This window comes from Polyodon spathula, chromosome 2 (genome assembly GCF_017654505.1).
Source record: "Polyodon spathula isolate WHYD16114869_AA chromosome 2, ASM1765450v1, whole genome shotgun sequence".
Lineage (NCBI taxonomy): Eukaryota > Metazoa > Chordata > Actinopteri > Acipenseriformes > Polyodontidae > Polyodon > Polyodon spathula.
In genome coordinates, this window is record NC_054535.1 from 11,935,378 (window position 1) to 11,956,656 (window position 21,279).

At 37.9% G+C, this 21,279-nt stretch overlaps 1 protein-coding gene across 3 annotated transcripts in view; it reads right to left on the reverse strand.

The window, feature by feature from the left end:
• The window catches only part of LOC121330172 (serine/threonine-protein phosphatase 2A 55 kDa regulatory subunit B gamma isoform-like), a 100,522-nt gene that overhangs the window by 45,555 nt on the left and 33,688 nt on the right, over positions 1 to 21,279 (reverse strand). The window contains exon 1 of one of the 3 annotated variants that reach the window (XM_041276527.1): positions 2,792 to 3,489. The exons of the other annotated variants lie outside the window; for them this stretch is intronic. Coding sequence (XP_041132461.1) covers positions 2,792 to 2,868 — 77 coding nt within the window. The 5' untranslated portion in view covers positions 2,869 to 3,489. Of the gene's footprint in view, positions 1 to 2,791; positions 3,490 to 21,279 lie in introns of those variants that run through there. 3 annotated transcript variants of the gene reach the window in all.

Here is a 21,279-nt window from a genome sequence, read left to right on the forward strand (position 1 = left end):
TAAATTACAATTCACAACAGCAATAACATAACATTTGGCCTGGTTTTTTCTACTTCAGGAAGAGGGCTTAAACTTTTAAGGGTTACATTAATTAGGCCTGCGGAGGTTTCCCCTGAAGACACCAGTGCTTTACACATGCATGCTCTTCTTTGTAACAGACTCTAGGCTTGTTAAAGTGACACACATTATTAATATTTGATGCTTTCCATCTACTGTGCATCCAACACTCCTTGGTGGGGGTAACTTCTAATGGATCATGAGCCTTATTTGTGCACATGTTTTTTTTTTTTTAAATAGATATGCAGCTACTAAAGGGCTGCGGCGGGTAATATCATTCTGTGTTATCAATCACTGTGTATTAAAGGGAGGCTATCTGATGAGCTCAGAGTTCTGTTACCGAGCTACAATCCAACAGAAATGATTATGCGGCTGAATAGCCAGCTTGAAAGCAAGCCGTTCAGGGGCAATAGCTTAGCATTCGATACATTTTACTGAACATAACAGCAGCAAAGTGTCACCTTTTTGTCATTCTTTTGCGATAGCCGAGGATGACTTTACAAACCACCAAGATGTTTCTCAGAAAAACAAACACTATTGATGTTTTTTTTTGGTAAAAACCTGCAGTACAAGGAGTTGGTTAATAGAAAACTGAAAAAAACAACCAAGAAAAAAAACCTTTAATATCATGCTGACACAGCAGCCCTTCACAGTGAAACAATTAACTGCAAGTAGGTATACAGTGCTGGTACTATAAAATCAATAGCTCACAGCATGCTCATCGTAAAGGCCGTCTAACTGCAAAGCCCATTTTAAAATGATGGGACTGTCAAGTCTAGTCTCATTATATAGATAAGCCAAGTGTGACTCCTGAAGTCTTACACCTGCTCACACTGTTAACCTTTACAGCTTTCTTGAGGATGAACCTCATAAGATGCCCTTTTATATACAATAAAACTTTCAAAATAAAAAACACTAATCAGAGAATAACACACTGCTGCACTGTGTTATTCTCTGATCAGTGTAACATATTACAGTTATGAATGACTGTATTACAGAATAAAGAAAAAAACAAGAAAGCCCCATTGAATACAGGGTGCACTTTACTGCCTGTGAAAATCTATTATATAATTCACCTACAGGGATTGAATACGTTATTTTATCTACCGTATGCAAAAGCTCAAGAACAGTTTCTATTACGTTAAGAAAAAATAGGCCTCAACAAGAACGTACTGTGTATGCCATGCTAAGGATAATACAAAATGAAAACATACTGTATTAGGGTAAGGTTTAGAAATACACCAAGGGCCTGACTTTCCAAAGTTGGTAAATTACTCAGAGTAAGGGTTAATAACCTACGTTGCAATTTTCCATTGATAGTAGAGGCACTTTACTGTTGAGTAAGTGTCATCTAACTCCTGTTCCTCCCCATAATGAATAATACTATATAGGTGTGCAAAACAGTTACATTATAATGATGTTTCCACATACGCGAACGTAAAATAATCCTAGGAAGTGCAGAAGTGTATAGAGTTTGGAGACAACTCTGCCCGCCCCTGTCCTCCAAAGCTGCTATTTGTCTTTTGTTCCTCTACAAAATTTGCTGGACATTTCTAATTATTGCTATATTGTGTAACATAGCATACACCAGAATTATTTTGCAACGTTGCTCTGGCTTCCAAATCCGCCTTAAGTAAATTCACAAAGATCATAAATGGTTTGCTTATCAAACCGAAAATGCATCAAATAACATGTTCATCAGTGGCATCCATAAAAGATGACCCTGGTTTGAACAATTCAATCAGCAGGGTCTGGTCTGGTCCCCTGTTTTTTCTCTTGTCTTCTGCAACAAAAGCAACAAAGCCACCTTGCCTTTCTCGGATCAAAAATCTGAGTTTCAGTAGGGGTTTATATAATACATGTAAACTTACACCACTCTTCAATGGTATAAATCTACACTTTGAAATTACGTGAAAATTGGCCTTAACAAGCTTGAAAAATCACTTTAAGTTTAGTAAAACTTAAATTTACTTGGTGTGAGCAGGCAATTAGTAAAGTATATTTACTTAAAATGAACTTAAGAGTAACTTTACTTGACTTGGAAAATTGAAAGAAAAATAGTACATTTACTCAAAACAGCCCTTATGTAAAACACCTTTAATAACTTTGTAAAATCAGTTACAAAATGCGACCATATGATCTGATTAATAGCCTATTAATTATCTATTGAATCTATTTAATTAAAATAGGTTTTGAAAAGAGCTAATACAACATAGTACAAAGACTTGGTTTGTCACTCCAAGTCAAGTAAAACTGCATGTGCCATATCAAACAACCAACAAAACAATGGACACCCATTCCTGGTCTGGCAGTATGCTACAGCAAATGGAAGGCTCTTTGCTTCTAAACTCTACACACACTTGCTGGACATGACTAGAGAACTATGCTACCAATCATGTGACATGTGAGTGCAAGTTTACTTACAGTGCAAACTTGTGTTATCCCCCCCAAAAAAATAATAAAATCCTACTCCAAGGAAAATGGTTCTAGATTCCCTGTTGACTACTTTCTGCTATCACTACCAAAATATTGTGATAGATTGCAGATCAATTTTTTTTTTTTTTTTTTTTTTTTTTAAAATACAGTAAGATCATGTCAGCAATAATGTATGCCTGGTCAGTTCTTTAGTAAGGCAGTTACTGATTAGCTGAAGAGTTCATTTTAGCTATTCAACACCTGTTCAGTACAGGACTGACACATTCAACATAATTGGTGAATGTAAAGTCACTTTTAAGTGTAACTTGCAAACTGCTTGGGTTCCAAAGGCAGCGTTTTGATGTCAGAACACAGGGACTGGCTAGGATTCAACATCCTGGTGTGTGGAGTCCGGGAAAGGGTTGTTAATCCACTTATAAACACTGCCCTGACTTGGCTCAGAGCTCAGCTCAGCTTGCAGGCTTTCAGATGTGTTCAGAGACAAGGCTTAGCATGAACATCCCTGGAAGAGTGAGCATGGTCTGAGTTACAGTGCACAGTCTTTCAAAATAAAAGGTTATAAGTCATGCAGCTTTCACTGTTTATTTTATTTTTTTAATCAAATCAAGAATCCCCCAAAAAATCTGAGAATACAGGTATAATATCAATTATAAATACTGACATGAGACTACAGGTTTAGGAGTGAAAGGGTGTGTGACACTTTGTTCTGTACATCAAAATGTTTTTGACATTTGTGCCGATACAGAAAAAATAAATGAATAAAAAAAACTAATTTTCAACAAACTGAGTGTAGCATTCTTTCAGTATACATTTGCTGCAGCCTTTTATAGTACAGTATACTCTCAATATGGGTGACAAAAACTGATTTGTCATTCCCTCCCTCGCAGCCAAGGCGACTGCCAGAATTCAGTAATATACTTTACATATCCATGTCCACAGGGTACACCATTGCGTTTCAGATGTTGGAATACCACAGTACTTCAAAAAGTAAATAAAAGCAAAGTACCTTAAAACCATCAACTAACAACATCACCCTTTACCATAACCTGCAGTAGAGATATCACATTACCACCTCAAATTACAGTACAACCTCCATTACTCCTATATCACACTGCCTTCCACTACTTATCAAAGCAAAGGAAATACAAAAACAAAAAACAACATCACTTGACATATATGTCCTGTTTCTAATAAAACTGCCCATACAGTAACCATTCCATATTAGTTTCTCTGTCTCCAATTCAACAAGGAGAGGCTTATGCTTTAGACACACAACACATCACTCATTTATAGCATGACAAGGCATGTAATTGGCAAAACACCTTTACTGAACATCTGGCATCAAAAGTAATTGTAAAAGACAAAATTTTGTCCAAAGCATACTACAATACAATTGTACAACATGCTGTCTCATATCTTTCATAATCTACCAAAGCAAAGCTGGGACAGATGCCAGATCACGGAGGGAAGGCTGACCCACAGGAAGTGAAGTTTAAATTTTAAAAGTACAATATAAAATAAAATGAGCTCTAAAAGCAGTTTCCCTCACTATTTAAGTGGCATAAATCAATTTTTTTTAAATGTGTGGCCATATTTTAACTGCCACTGCAGACAATTCATCCTCGTCCATGCACACCATATTCACTGTATTGGTGCTAAAGTAATCAAAAATTGAAAGAATTGAAATCCCCCCTCCTTCACACAAAATTGGCCTTTCTCCATGAATGCAAGTTCTTCAGCAATAGGGAAGGGTATGTACAGTATGTAGGCAGCCAACAATCCCCTCCAATACAATTACCTTTTTTTTTCTTTTCAATGTTCAATCATTTTCACTGAAGCATCCACTCTCAGAAGGAGGGGGGGGGGGGGGGGGGGGGTCAAGTGTGACGAGATGATTTTCTTGCTTGTGTGTTTTCTGTTCCTCAAGCAGACATCTCTTGTTTATTCAAGGAAACAAAAAGTTTTTCTGTACATAGGCTAGGCTGGCTGAAACCATACCTGCGACCCCCGGTGCAATTATCCAGCAATTTAAAATGAGACGCCTGACATTCACTTCAAGCTATTTGCTGCTGCCTGCGTGCATATCATTAAAGAGTTATTATAGGCATGGTCTCAGGTGGCTGCTGTTGAACTGATTGTGCTAACTGCACCAAATGAAATACCAGCAATAATTATTGCAGGACTAATTTATCATAATGCAATCCATTGAAGGTGCTTTCACACTCAGATTACAACAAACATTTTTGTAGACTGATGTCACATGCATACAAACACTGACCAGAATTGTAAACTGTCAACAAGGCAGAATGTACTCTACAGTATATCCAACAACAAACAGAGACAGGTATGTAGTCTAGTATTACAAAAACTTTATAAAAGAACAACTTGTCTATAGCAGTCATTGCAATTCCACTGAAGTTACTGCTATAGTAACAACTTATTCAGTGATATAATACAATACAGGCTACATTTTGCAACCTGTCAATTTGAAAAATGTGACCCATGCATGTTGGCAGGGGGGGGGGATTGATATTGTGAAGAAAAAAAAAAATTTACAGCACGGCAAATTAAATACTGTGTACAAAATTCTCATGAAAACAACGTTTGAGGGAAATAAACATTTATAGTAACCATCCCAAGTTCAGTATACATCTATTGCAATATTTTTAGAAGAGAAAACAGTAAAGTGTCTGTGCTAGTAAGACATGGCGATGGGTATTCCTGTAGGAATTGCTTGTAATTTAGGAAGCTGGCACATGACCGATTTATGATAGCATGAAATCAGACAGTTGTTTTTAGGCTGGCAAATGAAGTAGAATTAATGGCCTAAAAGTAAATTAAAAATTCCCTGCATCTATTATAATTAGCTCTACCTTAGACACCTTTGAATACGTTTTTTCCTGTTAATGTTTCCCAAGAGAGCTGGCGTATTTTCTCAGAGGAGAAAGTCTGGAGGCAGGGGAGTACATTTACATGTTCAGTTGTCACAGCAGGAAAATTACTAATTCCAAATCATCAAAAAGATGAGGATATAATAAAAGACAGACTCGCCCTGTCACTACTGTGTGAGTGCATCAGTAGCTATTTGGGGACATCAACAGTTTCCCTTTATTAAATAACTCCTGTTGAAAATCTCAGAAAACGTCATGGAGAAGCAGGTTAAGGTAAGAAGATAAAGGCCGGCTGCTTAATTGCCAGGCCATCAATGACGTGTTGGAATTCATTAAAAAGGGAAGTGGAATCGATTTTAAAAAAGGAATTTGAATTGAAAAACAGGAATTGTCCCCCAACCCTGTCACAAACTAAACTCTCTTCAGATTGGACTCTAAGACTTTGAAATCAGTTATGTGGGCTCCTTTCTTCCGGTGCAAACTTAGTTGTCAAGCATTACCAGTTTGTTTATGGAAGGACTTCAATCCTGCAGCTCAAGGCTTTTTTAAAACGCAATGTTTCCTGCCCCCTGACAAACCATAGCAGATCCATTAATATTAATACCTGTCATCAATGACAGGATGGCAAAACAAAAAATTCACATGTTCCCTTTCACCCCAATTGTATCAATCAAGTGGAAATTGCCCTGTGTTATGCAACCCAGACCAATCTGCAAATTCTGTGACAACTATAAAATAAGTTATTTGCCTTCATAATTATTTTGTTACAATCAATTAAAATCAAATGCATCAAAACTTCAGCAGTGTCAGCACACTGCTACCTCTGCTCCATCAGCTTACACGATTACTACGCAGACTTAGTTCATTATACTGAACAGTGAATACTGCAATATACAGTACCAGTGAAAAGTTTGAGTACACTTGCTGGAAACTAGGTTTTTATCATAATTGACAATGTTTTACGTCATATACGTTTCTGTAAACACTTAAATGAAAATGCATGTTACAACATACAAAACAAAACAAAACATAAGGAGTATCAAAGCAATGTTCAAGAAACCTGTCTCTAAATCTTGGATTCCTCAAAATAGCCACCCTTTGCCTTAACAGCCTCACAAACACGAGACATTCGGTTAACAAGTTTCAGCAGGAAATCACCCGATATGTCTTCCCAGCTCTTCTCAGCAATTCCCAGAGATGTAGGGCACTTGTGGGTAGCTTTGCTTTGACTCTTCTGTCCAGTTCGTCCCATACAAGTTCTATGGGACTGAGGTCTGGAGACTGGGCAGGCCAGGTCATTAGATTGAGTTGTCCTTCACTTTCCTTCTGCGGCAGATAGTTCTTGCACAACTTTGAGGTGTGTTTTGGGTCATTATCTTGCTGAAGAATGAAGAACTGCCAAACTAGCCGTAATCCTGATGGAATGGCATGCCTCTGAAGTATGCTATGATAGCCATGCTGGTTGAGCTTGCCATGGACTTGGTAAAAGCAACCCCAGACCATGACACTGCACTCCATGCTTGACAGTGGGAACCACACTTGCAGAACTCATGCGCTCACCCTCTCTGCGTCTTACAAATACTCGGCGGATGGACCCAAATATTTCAAATTTTGACTCATTGGTACATAAGACCAACTTCCACTCCTCAAACGTCCAGTTTCTATGTTTTTTGGCCCAGGCAAGTCTCTTCCTCTTATTCTGCACTCTTAACAATGCTTTCTTTGCAGCAATTCTTCCAGTTAGCCCAGCTTCATGCAATCTCCTCTGAACAGTTGATGTTGAAACATCTGTACTTCTAGTAGCATTTAGCTGAGCTTGTATTTCAGGGGCAGTTAATCACCGGTTTCGCAGACTTGTGATTCGAATTAACTTGTTCTCTGATTCTGAGGTCACCCTTGGCTTGCCTGACCTTGTCGGTCCTCATGAGTGCCAGTTTCTTCAAATCGTTTGATGGTCTTGGCCAAAGCAGTTACAGACACTTGCGAAGTTCTTGCGATTTGTCTTAAAGATTAACCTTCATTTCTTAAAGTAATTACAGACTTTTTTCTTTGCTTAACTGTACGTATTTTGTCATTTTCTGCTCCCTTAGTCAGGAATGACAAACTTGTGCCTATACTACCTATATTTATAGTAATCATGGACCCTCACCTGTTAACAATAATTGGTGACAAAAGGTTAATTAGGTTACATGCTAGTTAACTCAGAGAACACCTAAAAAAGACGTACTTTTATACTTAGGCCAGTGTTCTAACACCGTGTTGTACACGTTTCAGACTTTTAACTGACTTGGGCTTCAGACTGAAATCCCCTTGCTTTGGGTGACCACTTCATTGAAATTGACAAGATTTACATTTTCATTTAAAAATTCAATTTTTGAATGCAATTCACTTATGACTATCAGCTTATACAAAGTACACATATCATATAATTAAATATTAAGTGTTTATAGAGATGTTTATACAGTTAAAAGCATAGATAATCATGAAAAACCTGGTTTCAAGCAGGTGTAAAACTTTTGCTGGTACTGTATGTATTTCCCTAAAAGTTAAAACAGCCCTTTTTGCATAAAGCGGATTAACTCTTTATGACCTTTACACAAACATTCTTTCCAGGCTTGCACTGTTTGCAAGCTACAGTATAAGCCACAAGAGCTAATCTAGAGAATTTGGAGGATTTACGTACAAGCAATTATAATGGGCCTTCGACTTTGGAAAACATGCTTCATGTTTTCTAGGCTGTATCAACGTGTAAACATGAATTGTTAAATCTAAATAATTTCTTTATGTATTTCTTTTCTTTGAAAAGACAACGACATTTAAAAACAATATTTTTTCAGGATCCTGCCTTGATCCATCTTGGTTACATGTACTGTAATATGCAAGTTGAATCTGCAGTGGGATGTTGTAATATAGGGTTTAAAAATTGGGTGGGCAAGAGAAACAAACATTTATAGAAAAAAATAAACATAACCATCACATAGACAAAGGTGTACACAATTTAAAAGTATAGTACATACAGCAAGTGTAATAAGGAAGAGAGTAGTGCTTCAACGCTCTGTGGTGCTAAACCTTTTACCAAAATGCTGCAATTTCTCCAAGTCACAATTGACTGCAGTTTTGTATGAACAGCTACAACAACAATATGCACCTGAATGTTTTTTTGTACAGTGGTGTCTTCAGAACCGTACACAGGGGGCACTTAAATCACTGGGGTGTTCAGGCTCCAGAGGGAATTCAATCATCCCTCAAATCAATACTGTGTTGTGTGGAGTACATGTCCAGCATTATAAACCATTAAAAGCTTTAGCTAAACTGCTGACCGGCAATCTTAGGTAATAAATAATATTATATATATATATATATATATATATATATATAATATATATATATATATATATATATATATATAGACACACACACACATGTACTGTGCAAAAGTTTTAGGCAGGTGTGAAAAAATGCAGTAAAGTAAGAATGCTTTCAAAAATAGGACATTTTAATAGTTTATATTTATCAATTAACTAAACGCAAAGTGAGTGAACCGAAGAAAAATACTCATCAAATCCATATTTGGTGTGACCACCCTTTTCCTTCAAAACAGCATCAATTCTTCTACGTACACTTGCACACAGTTTTTGAAGGAACTCGGCAGGTAGGTTGGCCCAAACATCTTGGAGAACTAACCACAGTTCTTCTGTGAATTTAGGCAGCCTCAGTTGCTTCTCTCTCCATGTAATCCCAGACAGACTCGATGATGTTGAGATCAGGGCTCTGTGGGGGCCATACCATCACTTCTAGGATTCCTTCTTGTTCTTTACGCTGAAGATAGTTTTTAATGACTTTCGCTGTATGTTTGGGGTCGTTGTCATGCTGCAGAATAAATTTGGAGCCAATCAGATGCCTCCCTGATGGTACTGCATGATGGATAAGTACCTGCCTGTACTTCTGAGCATTGAGGAGACCATTAATTCTGACCAAATCCCCTACTCCATTTGCAGAAATGCAGCCCCAAACTTGCAAAGAACCTCCACCATGTTTCACTGTTGCCTGCAGACACTCATTCGTGTACCGCTCTCCAGCCCTTCGGTGAACAAACTGCCTTCTGCTACAGCCAAATATTGCAAATTTTGACTCATCAGTCCAGAGCACCTGCTGCCATTTTTCTGCACCCCAGTTCCTGTGTTTTCGTGCATAGTTGAGTCGCTTGGCCTTGTTTCCACGTCAGAGGTATGGCTTTTTGGCTGCAAGTCTTCCATGAAGGCCACTTCTGACCAGACTTCTCCGGACAGTAGATGGGTGTACCAGGGTGCCACTTTTCTGCCAATTCTGAGCTGATGGCATTGATGGCCATCTTCCGATTGCGAAGGGAAGTAAGCATGATGTGTCTTTCATCTGCTGCAGTAAGTTTCCTTGGCCGACCACTGCGTCTATGGTCCTCAACTTTGCCCGTTTCTTTGTGCTTCTTCAAAAGAGATTGGACAGCACATCTGGAAACCCCTGACTGCCTTGAAATTTCTGCCTGGGAGAGACCTTGCTGATGCAGTATAACTACCTTGTCTTGTTGCTGTTCTCAGTCTTGCTCAGTCACACTCAGGTGTATGACTTTTGACAGTAAACTGTCTCCAGCAACCTCACCTTGTTAGCTGAGTTTGGCTGTTCCTCACCCAGTTTTAAGAACATAAGAAAGTTTACAAACGAGAGGAGGCCATTCGGCCCATCTTGCTCGTTTGGTTGTTAGTAGCTTATTGATCCCAGAATCTCATCAAGCAGCTTCTTGAAGGATCCCAGGGTGTCAGCTTCAACAACATTCCTGGGGAGTTGATTCCAGACCCTCACAATTCTCTGTGTAAAAAAGTGCCTCCTATTTTCTGTTCTGAATGCCCCTTTGTCTAATCTCCATTTGTGACCCCTGGTCCTTGTTTCTTTTTTCAGGCTGAAAAAGTCCCTTGGGTCGACACTGTCAATACCTTTTAGAATTTTGAATGCTTGAATTAGGTCACCACGTAGTCGTCTTTGTTCAAGACTGAACAGATTCAATTCTTTTAGCCTGTCTGCATATGACATGCCTTTCAAGCCCGAAATAATTCTGGTCGCTCTTCTTTGCACTCTTTCTAGAGCAGCAATATCTTTTTTATAGCGAGGTGACCAGAACTGCACACAATATTCAAGATGAGGTCTTACTAGTGCATTGTACAGTTTTAACATTACTTCCCTTGATTTAAATTCAAACTTTTCACAATGTATCCGAGCATCCTGTTAGCCTTTTTTATAGCTTCCCCACATTGTCTAGATGAAGACATTTCTGAGTCAACAAAAACTCCTAGGTCTTTTTTCATTGATTCCTTCTCCAATTTCAGTATCTCCCATATGATATTTATAATGTACATTTTTATTTCCTGCGTGCAGTACCTTACACTTTTCTCTATTAAATGTCATTTGCCATGTGTCTGCCCAGTTCTGAATCTTGTCTAGATCATTTTGAATGACCTTTGCTGCTACAACAGTGTTTGCCACTCCTCCTACTTTTGTGTCGTCTGCAAATTTAACAAGTTTGCTTACTATACCAGAATCTAAATCATTAATGTAGATTAGGAATAGCAGAGGACCTAATACTGATCCCTGTGGTACACCACTGGTTACCACACTCCATTCTGAGGTTTTTCCTCTAATCAGTACTTTCTGTTTTCTACATGTTAACCACTCCCTAATCCATGTACATGTGTTTCCTTGAATCCCAACTGCGTTCAGTTTGAGAATTAATCTTTTGTGTGGGACTTTGTCAAAAGCTTTCTGGAAATCTAAATAAACCAAGTCATATGCTTTGCAATTATCCATTATCGATGTTGCATCCTCAAAAAAAATCAAGCAAGTTAGTTAGACACGATCTCCCTTTCCTAAAACCATGTTGACTGTCTCCCAGGACCCTGTTACCATACAGGTAATTTTCCATTTTGGATCTTATTATAGTTTCCATAAGTTTGCATATAATAGAAATCAGGCTTACTGGTCTGTAGTTACCTGGTTCAGTTTTGTTTCCCTTTTTGTGGATCGGTATTACGTTTGCAATTTTCCAGTCTGTCGGTACCACCCCTGTGTCAAGAGACTGCTGCATGATCTTGGTTAGCGGTTTGTAAATTACTTCTTTCATTTCTTTGAGTACTACTGGGAGGATCTCATCCGGCCCAGGGGATTTGTTTATTTTAAGAGCTCCTAGTCCCTTTAACACTTCTGCCTCAGTTATGCTAAAGTTATTTAAAACTGGATAGGAACTGGATGACATGTGGGGCATGTTGTCAGTATCTTCCTTTGTAAAAACTTGTGAAAAGTAATCATAGAATATACTTGCTATTTTTTTTCTTCATCTACGATTTTGCCATTTGTATCTCTTAAACATTTAATCTCCTCTTTGAATGTTCTCTTGCTCTTGTAATATTGGAAAAACATTTTGGAATTGGTTTTAGCTCCCTTAGCAATGTTCATTTCTATTTCTCTCTTGGCCTTTCTAACTTCCTTTTTGACTTGCGTTTGCAGTTCTGTGTACTCGTTGTAGAATGTGGTCCAATGATCAAGATAGGTGAAGCCTTCCTGTGTGCACCACATCTTCTGCCATGCGTTTTGATTAATTATTTTCGTTTTTGATATACTGTATGAAATTAGTGTTTTTGGTTACTTTCCAAAATTGAGCTTTTTTGTTTTTTTTTCTGTCAAAATATGTATAGTAACTCGACAGTACTTGCACACTTAAGATGTACCTTCTTTGCTGTCTTCCACAATGAAATCCCTCTGGTCACGGGCACATTCTTCTGGGTTTTTTGTGTGTAGGCATTTTTGTACATTTTGCCATAATTCTGTTTTAAATCCTCCATATTTTAACTGTAATACAGCTTTAAATCCCGCTAACAAGCCTCCATCTTGATTGTAATCTTGTTTTAAATCTTGCAGACTGAGTCTCCAATAGAAATGTAGGAATGTGCTGTCACTCAGTAGTTGGGGCGGGTTTAAAGTATTCAGAACGAATCAATGATAGATACAAGTCAGGAAGGCAGGACATTGCCCAGCAGCACTGGCAAATGTATTTATTATTATTATTATTATTATTATTATTATTATTATTATTATTATTATTATTATTTTAAATGGGAAAAGGGTAAAGTCAGCGTGAATAGATTAACCATTTCCACAGTTTTTATTGGCTATCCACCAATTATTATTTTTTTTTTTTTGTATCGGGGGTGTTTTATTGGGTTTTATCAGTTAAAATCGAAAATCAGAAGCCCTAATTATACTGTATTTGCCAATAGATATACTTATTTAACTAGAAACATGTGCTCTCATAAAAACTGACATCAGATAACCAGGCAGTATTTCTTCAATGAGTTTTCTGATTTATTGACTTTTTATACATTTAATACAGTTTAATACGGGGTCTCCAGATCCCGTCGGAATTAAAATAAAAAAAATAGAAAAAAAGGGGGGCGGGGGGTGGGGCTCAGCCACGCTGGGATTTTGGATAATTTTGATGGATTTTGATGAACTGTACACTTTACTGGAGGGAAACCATGCTGCAGTAATTAAATACTGGCTTAGTTTTAAACAAAAACTGTGTTTTACGTGCTTATTTCAACCGATTGATGTCACATTGATCGTTAGCCTTCTAAAATATGAAAGAAAAGCTGAAAAAGCACTTGCCATTTCCCAGAATGTCTTGCTAGCTCTACTGGAGAAGTTTCAGTTTGTCCATAGCTATTTATTACCAACGTAGAGTTTATTATAAATCCAGTGTGTTAGACGTTAGTCTGACTAAATTGCAGCGGAATCCTGCTTCACTCTATCAGATTGATAACCACAACCATCATGTGACACTTACTGTAGTGACGTTGAACTGCTATACTAAAAAGTGATATTCCATTAAAAATAGTAATTTGTTAACTGTATTAAATCATGGATACATTTCTAATTAAAAAGCCAAACACAAGTTCTGCAGTTGCTGAAGGAAGAACTGGGGTTAGTTGCAGCAGGACTGAATCAGCTTTGTCAGTAAGTGCTGGTGTTATGCCGAAAAGTGTCATTGGAAGAAATGTCATTTCTGTAGTTTGTGCGCATGCAAATTCATCTGTGCATGCCTACTGTAAAGTTGTCATTTTCATGGCCAAATAGTGTCAGTCTTTAAAATTAAATAACTTGTTGCACTAGAAAATGTTTACCTGAGGATAAATTCCCTTAAAGTATAAGGTGGTATCCAGAAAAGTTCACTTTAGAACGTAAACTTATTAAAACACCTTTACGTAACTGAGTAGAGAAGTTTGGAAATCTGTCGTCAGCTTACCTTTAGGGATGTTTTACTTAATTCAGCTATGTATTTTGACATTTTAAGACTCATGGCCATGTTTTAAATAAGTAAAGCAGAACTTATTGTAACCTGTCATACTTAATGAGTTACATGTTGTGCTACAGTCGTCATCCAACGCATACAGGCTAATATAGTTCGTAAACTATCTTATTAATTTAAGATGCAACCAATGGAATAGTTTTTCCATGCATAAAAAGCAGGTTTATGGAGTCCACTATTTACTTGGTTTAACTTAAATCAGACAACTAGTACTGTAACGAGAACAAGTAGATCGCCCATAACCACATTATTATTGCATATATATTTTCTAATATGATGTTACATTATAATGCACTACGTGTTTCACAGTATATTGTGGGCATGTAATCTGTGAAGGGTTGGTTTTTATTGATAGTGTCACTGCCAAATAGCTTCTCAGTTTAAATAACAATGCGACACTATTTGGCAAAGTGACACTATTGGGCATCTATAGATGCCCAATAGTGTCACTGCCAAATAGTGTCTCCAGTCTGGTGACACTATTTGGCAACTATGGACGCCAAATTCTGCCAGGTGACAAGCGAGAAGGAAAAGCCAGAGAGCGGGAAAATGACCTCAGAATAGGGCTCAACTACACCAAAACACTAATCCCATTAAGCTTAGTGCTGTTGACACTGCTCATAATAAAATAGGGCGATCGTATCAGTAGGAGTAGTTCTGATTTGCTTTCTTTATGACCAGAAAAACAACAATGTTTTTTGTGAAGTTTGCTGTTCTGCTAATAAATTTAAAGTCCCACTTGCAAGCACCTCTAGAGAAAGAGATTAAAATACAATTTTCATTCAGGAAGGGCACAGAAATTGAAAAAAAAAAAAAAAAAAACACTTTACAAAGGTTTGCTAGTCACGAGAAATCAAGTTAGCATCGTGCCTCTGTCGGTACAATAGCAGCCATTAAAGGAAGCATTAACGTAGCTGCAGCCTGTTCGCAAAGCAATCTAAAACATATGAAAGTAGCCAGATGTGCTCTAACGAAAATTCTGTCATCCCTAAGGTATCTGGCCTGTCAGGGTCTTGCAATACGAGGAAAAGTAGACAAACAGTCAAATTTGACAACTTTAAAATCTACGCATGGAAGACATCCCAGCATTAAAATCGCTCAGGATACAAAATTACTTTCACATGACATTACAAACTAAATGCTTTAAATTATGGCATACGATATCCTTTGTACATTAACAAAGGAGAGGAACTCTACCAACATAGTTACCAGTGTTATAGATGATGTTACAGTTGCATTGTGGAACACATTGTGTGTGGGAACACATGACAAGTGAAAAGTTTGTTACTGGGGGATGCGACAGCAATCACATTGCCGAATTCTACAAGGCTGACTTTGACACTGATCAACTGCAACTACATCGTTATATGCTTATTGACTTTGCAAAAGAACTTGTCAACATTTGAGGCTGCGGTAAAACTCCTGAGCTGTGAGCAAGGTGAACATTTGCGACCACTACTACCAAAGCCGGTCAAACTGATAAAGATTGCACTTATGATCCCAGTCCTCTTGTACATCGCAAGGGTCATTCTTAACCCTTCATAGGATTAAGACCTGCCTTCGATCAACCATAGGGCAAGCCAGACTGACCCATATAACCTTGCTTTTGGGAGACTGATCTCAAAGCAGTGGCAAATGAATTCCAGGCGAGCCATTTTCAGCGTTTGTTAAATGCAATGATAAGTAGATAACAGGGAAAACAAAACCAAAAGGAGCCTTTGCAAAGTAATTTACTTTGTTATCAAATGGGTGGAAGTACATTATGTAAACAATAAAACTGGGTTGTAAAAGAGTAAATAGGAATGTATCTAGTAGACTGAATTTGAGCTCAATCTTTGAAGACAATTCAAATTGACTGTGCACTGTAAAGTACAAGGACTGTAACACTACATCGATTGGAAGGAGTGGAATTGCTTGTGCGCGGTTATATTTTTAATACAAAAAAATAATCCAGCGGAACCTCTGTCTTGCAGATTTACTTTATTACAAACATACTAAAAGTGATATTTCTAAAAGACTGGCCTTGGAGGGGTCAAATAAAAAAGTGCTAGGACTAGGAGTGCTGCAACACCCCAATACAGAGGCTACAGTTTTGTTCAATGGCTTTCAGCACACCCACTTTAAAAATTGTTCCAGTGTCACTGGTCAACTGGAGTCGTATCAGTTATGTAGGTCTAAATAAAAGGGTACAAGACCAGACATGCTTTAATTGAATGCAATAGGTTAACTTTTAATAGAAGTATGTGTGGTTTATTTTATTGTTTGTGTTACACACTTAAACATTTTCTTTTTATAAAGTGTTTTATTAGAACTTTACCATTGTCAAATAATAATAAAAGTCTCATGGCGAGACAGATCAAGAGATGTTATGAAAATGTTAAAAAAAAAACGATGTAATTTTGTGACATTCCACAGCTGGACTTTATATACGGTCTCCACATGATCTGCATACAAACAGCATGTCCAAATCTCAGTATCTCCTTAAAATAATCAGCTGCAGAATACAAAAATAAATAAAAATAAATAATATTAAAAACAGCAGCAACACAATTTTAGTATTTTAGAATAAAACTACTTTGAACACTTATTTTTTTTTACAAGTAGAATATAATGAAATAGTAGTGGTGGTACTTATGTTTAAACTGACAGTAGTGGCTTGGGGGGTGGTTTGAAGTGACAGACTAACGCAAAAATGCAAATTTTTTTTTTAAAAAATACAATAATTATTTTTATTTTTTCTAGCTAGATTATTCTATTTGCATGCATTTTTACTTGTCTGTCACTATCTTATTTTCTTTTGGAACTGGAATAGATAAGCTTCAAGTTCAAGTTTGTGGACACTGTTTTTGATAGATGCCGTGATCTGGACTATAGAGCCAGTGTAGTGTTAGAAAGTGGTACATAGGGCTCCCGAGGGCACATCCGGTAAAAGCAATCGCGTAGAGTGCAGGATGCGCTCCATCGTCAGAATGTGGTCTGCATACCAAAACTTGCGGTTTTCCTACTGTGAAAGAGAGGTACATTCTTTTTTGCAAACTTAAGCGGAAACAGACAATCAATTTCTCTACACAAGAAAAAACTGTTTCAGACAAGTCCACTGTAAAGTTGCACAAGTAAAAAAAAATATATATATATGTACGAGACCCAATGTATTGCATATGATAAATATGTGCATACTATTTTCATAAAGGTGGAAAAAAATGATAAATTACATAAAAAATTATGTAAAAGACTGGAATATATGATACATTCAATTTAAAAAATATGTAAAAGACCGAAAACAGCATAACGTACCAGATCTGAATGGACGCTTCCCGGCTTACTTAGCGGAAGTTGTTTAGGCACACGCGAGGAAGCGCAGTGAGCCGCGTACCGCTTTTTAACGCTGACTACACCAGTAAGAAATTTTTTCTTTTACACAAAAACATATTTATGTATTTCCCCTTTGTGTAGGTTCACAATGGAATTAAGCAATGAAGTTCACACAGACAGATTTCTAGGTTGACACTGCCTAGTGTATTGTTAATGCATTTTTCACACATCTGTACATGATTTTCACTTTGGTAAATGAAATGGTATTAAGTTATTCTGTCATTCTGTTTTGCTATCAGTCAATCCTTGTGTCATATTAGTCTGATATCTGCCTGTTTGACGGTAGGCAGTTTGATTTGAGACTTTAGTGCCTAGTTTTACACTGAATTTGCCCAGTGAATTCATTGACATTGCTTGTAAACAGTGATGGCGAAGCAAAGCACAAAATATTTAAATCACAGACTTTGATATTTCACACATCGACTTTAAGAAACTCTAAAAGTAGATAACGTATATGATTCTTCTTTTTTCATAAATGTTTGTTTTCAGTAAACTCATAATTTTTAAGGTGACCAATGTTCTGTTTTCAGTGCAAACAAATAAATTACATTCCAGAGATTCAGGGAGCTCAGCAAAATTAAATTACTTATTTTTCAAGAATGCAGATAGAAATATATTTCAAGTGCTTAAAACATAGAACTTGGTTTAATGTGGTAAAGAGAAAGCTTGTTAAAAGCCAAAGAATTACTTCCTTGTTTACCATGCTGACATTATTTATTCCTTATAAAACTTAATGCAAAAGAGAAAAAAAAAACAAAAAAAAACAACCTCTGTTCTGGTTGCAGTTGGATTTGTATGGGTGTGTGTTTACGCTACAACCTAACTCGCTTCCAATTTCTTATTCTTACTGTGATTAGCTGCAATGACAACAGGGCTAACCAGTGATTAGATAATGTTTTGTGGGTTTTTACTGTGCACAGTTTCCTAGTAACGGTAACAATAATATTACTTTTGTAAGAGAAGATAAAAAAGGACTCTCATTAATATCTCAGTCACGAAGCCTGAATGTTCGAGTATAGTGTGTGTGTGTGTGTGTGTGTGTGTATATATATATATATATATATATATATATATATATATATATATATATATATATATATATATATATATATATATATATACACACACACACATACACACACACACACACACACACACACACACACACACACACACACCCCTCTGGAAAAAATTAAGAGACCACTGCAAAATTATCAGTTTCTCTGATTTTACTATTTATAGGTATGTGTTTGGGTAAAATGAACATTTTTGTTTTATTCTGTAAACTACTGACAACATTTCTTCCAAATTCCAAATAAAAATATTGTCATTTAGAGCATTTATTTGCAGAAAATGACAACTGGTCAAAATAACAAAAAAGATGCAGTGTTGTCAGACCTCGAATAATGCAAAGAAAATAAGTTCAGATACATTTTTAAACAACACAATACTAATGTTTTAACTTAGGAAGAGTTCAGAAATCAATATTTGGTGGAATACCCCTGATTTTCAAGCACAGCATTCATGCGTCTTGGCATGCTCTCCACCAGTCTTTCATATTGATGTTGGGTGACTTTATGCCACTCCTGGAGCAAAAATTCAAGCAGCTTGGCTTTGTTTGATGGCTTGTGACCATCCATCTTCCTCTTGATCACATTCCAGAAGTTTTCAATGGGGTTCAAGTCTGGAAATTCGGCTGGCCATAACAGGGTCTTGATCTGGTGGTCCTCCATCCACACCTTGATTGACCTGGCTGTATGGCATGGAGCATTGCCCTGCTGGAAAAACCAATCCTCAGAGTTGGGGAACATTGTCAGAGCAGAAGGAAGCAAGTTTTCTTCTACCTTACTTCCCTTCGCAATCGGAAGATGTCCAGCAATGCCATCAGCTCAGAATTGGCAGAAAACTGTGGGACCCTGGTACACCCATCTACTGTCCGGAGAAGTCTGGTCAGACGTGGCCTTCATGGAATACTTGTGGCCAAAAAGCCATACCTCCGACGTGGAAACAAGGCCAAGTGACTCAACTATGCACGAAAACACAGGAACTGGGGTGCAGAAAAATGACAGCAGGTGCTCTTGACTAATGAGTCAAAATTTGCAGTATTTGGCTGTAGCAGAAGGCAGTTTGTTCGTCAAAGGGCTGGAGAGCGGTACACGAATAAGTGTCTGCAGGCAACAGTGAAGCATGGTGGAGGTTCCTTGCAAGTTTGGGGCTGCATTTGGTCAGAATTAATGGTCTCCTCAATGCTGAGAAGTACAGACAGATACTTATCCATCATGCAGTACCATCAGGGAGGCATCTGACTGGCCCCAAATTTATTCTGCAGCATGACAACGACCCCAAACATACAGCGAAAGTCATTAAGAAACGAGGCAGTCTTCCCAGCGACAGCGAGTGGGAGAAGTACAGGCATGAAAAAGTACAGAGCAGTTTAGAAGCAGTAAGGAGAAATTGCATCTTGAACTGCTTTAAATCAGAAAACAGAGGACATTGGGGAAACACAGCAGCAGCTCAAAGTCAAACAGCCAAGTGTGTTTTTCTGATAACAAACAAGCTAAAACTCGGAGCAGCTGATTCAAATTCAGCGCCGTTCTGAGACACGGGCGAGGGGAGGAGCCAACAGCACAGCAGAACAACACAGTTAAATGAGGCAGTCTTCCCAGCGACAGCGAGTGGAAGCGACAGCGAGTGGGAGAAGTACAAGCATGGAAAAGTACAGAGCAGTTTAGAAGCAGTTTGAAAACAGGTTGACGGCTGCAGAAGAAACTAAACTTCAAAAAAAAAAAAAAAAAAAAAAAAAAACCCTCAACATGGTCTTCAAGCCAGTAATCTGTGACACCTGCTTGATGTGGGAAATCCGAGAAAACCCAGCGGAGCTAAACCAAGTGTGCGTAAAGTGCCGCGCGATCCAGGATTTGCATAAACTAGTAAGTATGCTAGAAATGGAGCTGGAAGAAGTACGACAGCAACAGGATCTTGAGGAACTGGCACATCCACAATTCATGGAAGTCTGCATCACCCCTAACAGACTGAAAGCCACCAGGGAGATAGAAGGTCAGAACAGCTGGGTTCAGGTAGGCAGAAGCAGGGAAAAAAAGAAACTTCGTCAAACACAACCACCAGAAATCAAAACAACCAACAAATTTGAGTCACTTCAGAATTTTGATGAGCAGAACCAACAACAAGAGAATGAAAGGAACAACATCCAGGACCCCATTGACAGTGGTGACCAGAGAGCAAAAAGAAGGGAGGTCATGATTGTTGGGGACTCCATATTGAGAAACACAGCAAGTTCAATTCGCAGTTTGGACCCCCTTACTACAACAGTGTGCTGCCTTCCGGGAGCCTCGGTCAAGCACATCACTGAGAACGTGGACAGGCTCCTAGAACGAACAGGAGACGACCCGGTAGTAGTCGTCCACATCGGTACAAACAACATTGGAAGAGACAGACCAAAATCCCTGCAAAACAAATTCAGAGAGCTAGGAAGGAAATTAAAAGAGAAAACCAAAACTGTGGTATTTTCTGGTATACTACCGGCACCTTGCAAAGGACCATATGGACAGCTGGAAATAATTAATCAAAACGCATGGCTGAAGATGTGGTGCACACGGGAAGGCTTCACCTATCTTGATCATTGGACCACATTCTACAACGAGGACTATCTGTATAGACAGGACGGACTGCACTTAAATAACAAGGGAACCAGTCTACTTGGAGAAAAGATCCTCGAGCAGGTTCAGAAGCATTTAAACTAGAAAGGAAGGGGGGAGAAATCAACAAAAAAACAGAAGGGAGACCGCATCAAAACAAGAACAACAACTCAGGTAAGACAACCATTAAATGTATTTATCTAAATGCTAGAAGTATCAGAAACAAAATTCTAGAACTTGAAGCTACTGCACTAACAGGTAACTATGATGTGATAGGTGTTACAGAAACATGGTTGTCTGAGAGTGATGGGGACGAATATAATATTTGTGGGTATACACTGTATAGGAAAGACAGGCAGGACAGAAGAGGAGGAGGGGTAGCGCTATACATAAGAAACAGTCTTGAAGCCCAGGTGTTAAACCTGGACAAAGAAAATAAAACCGAATCAATATGGGTCAGAATAACGGACAAAAATTC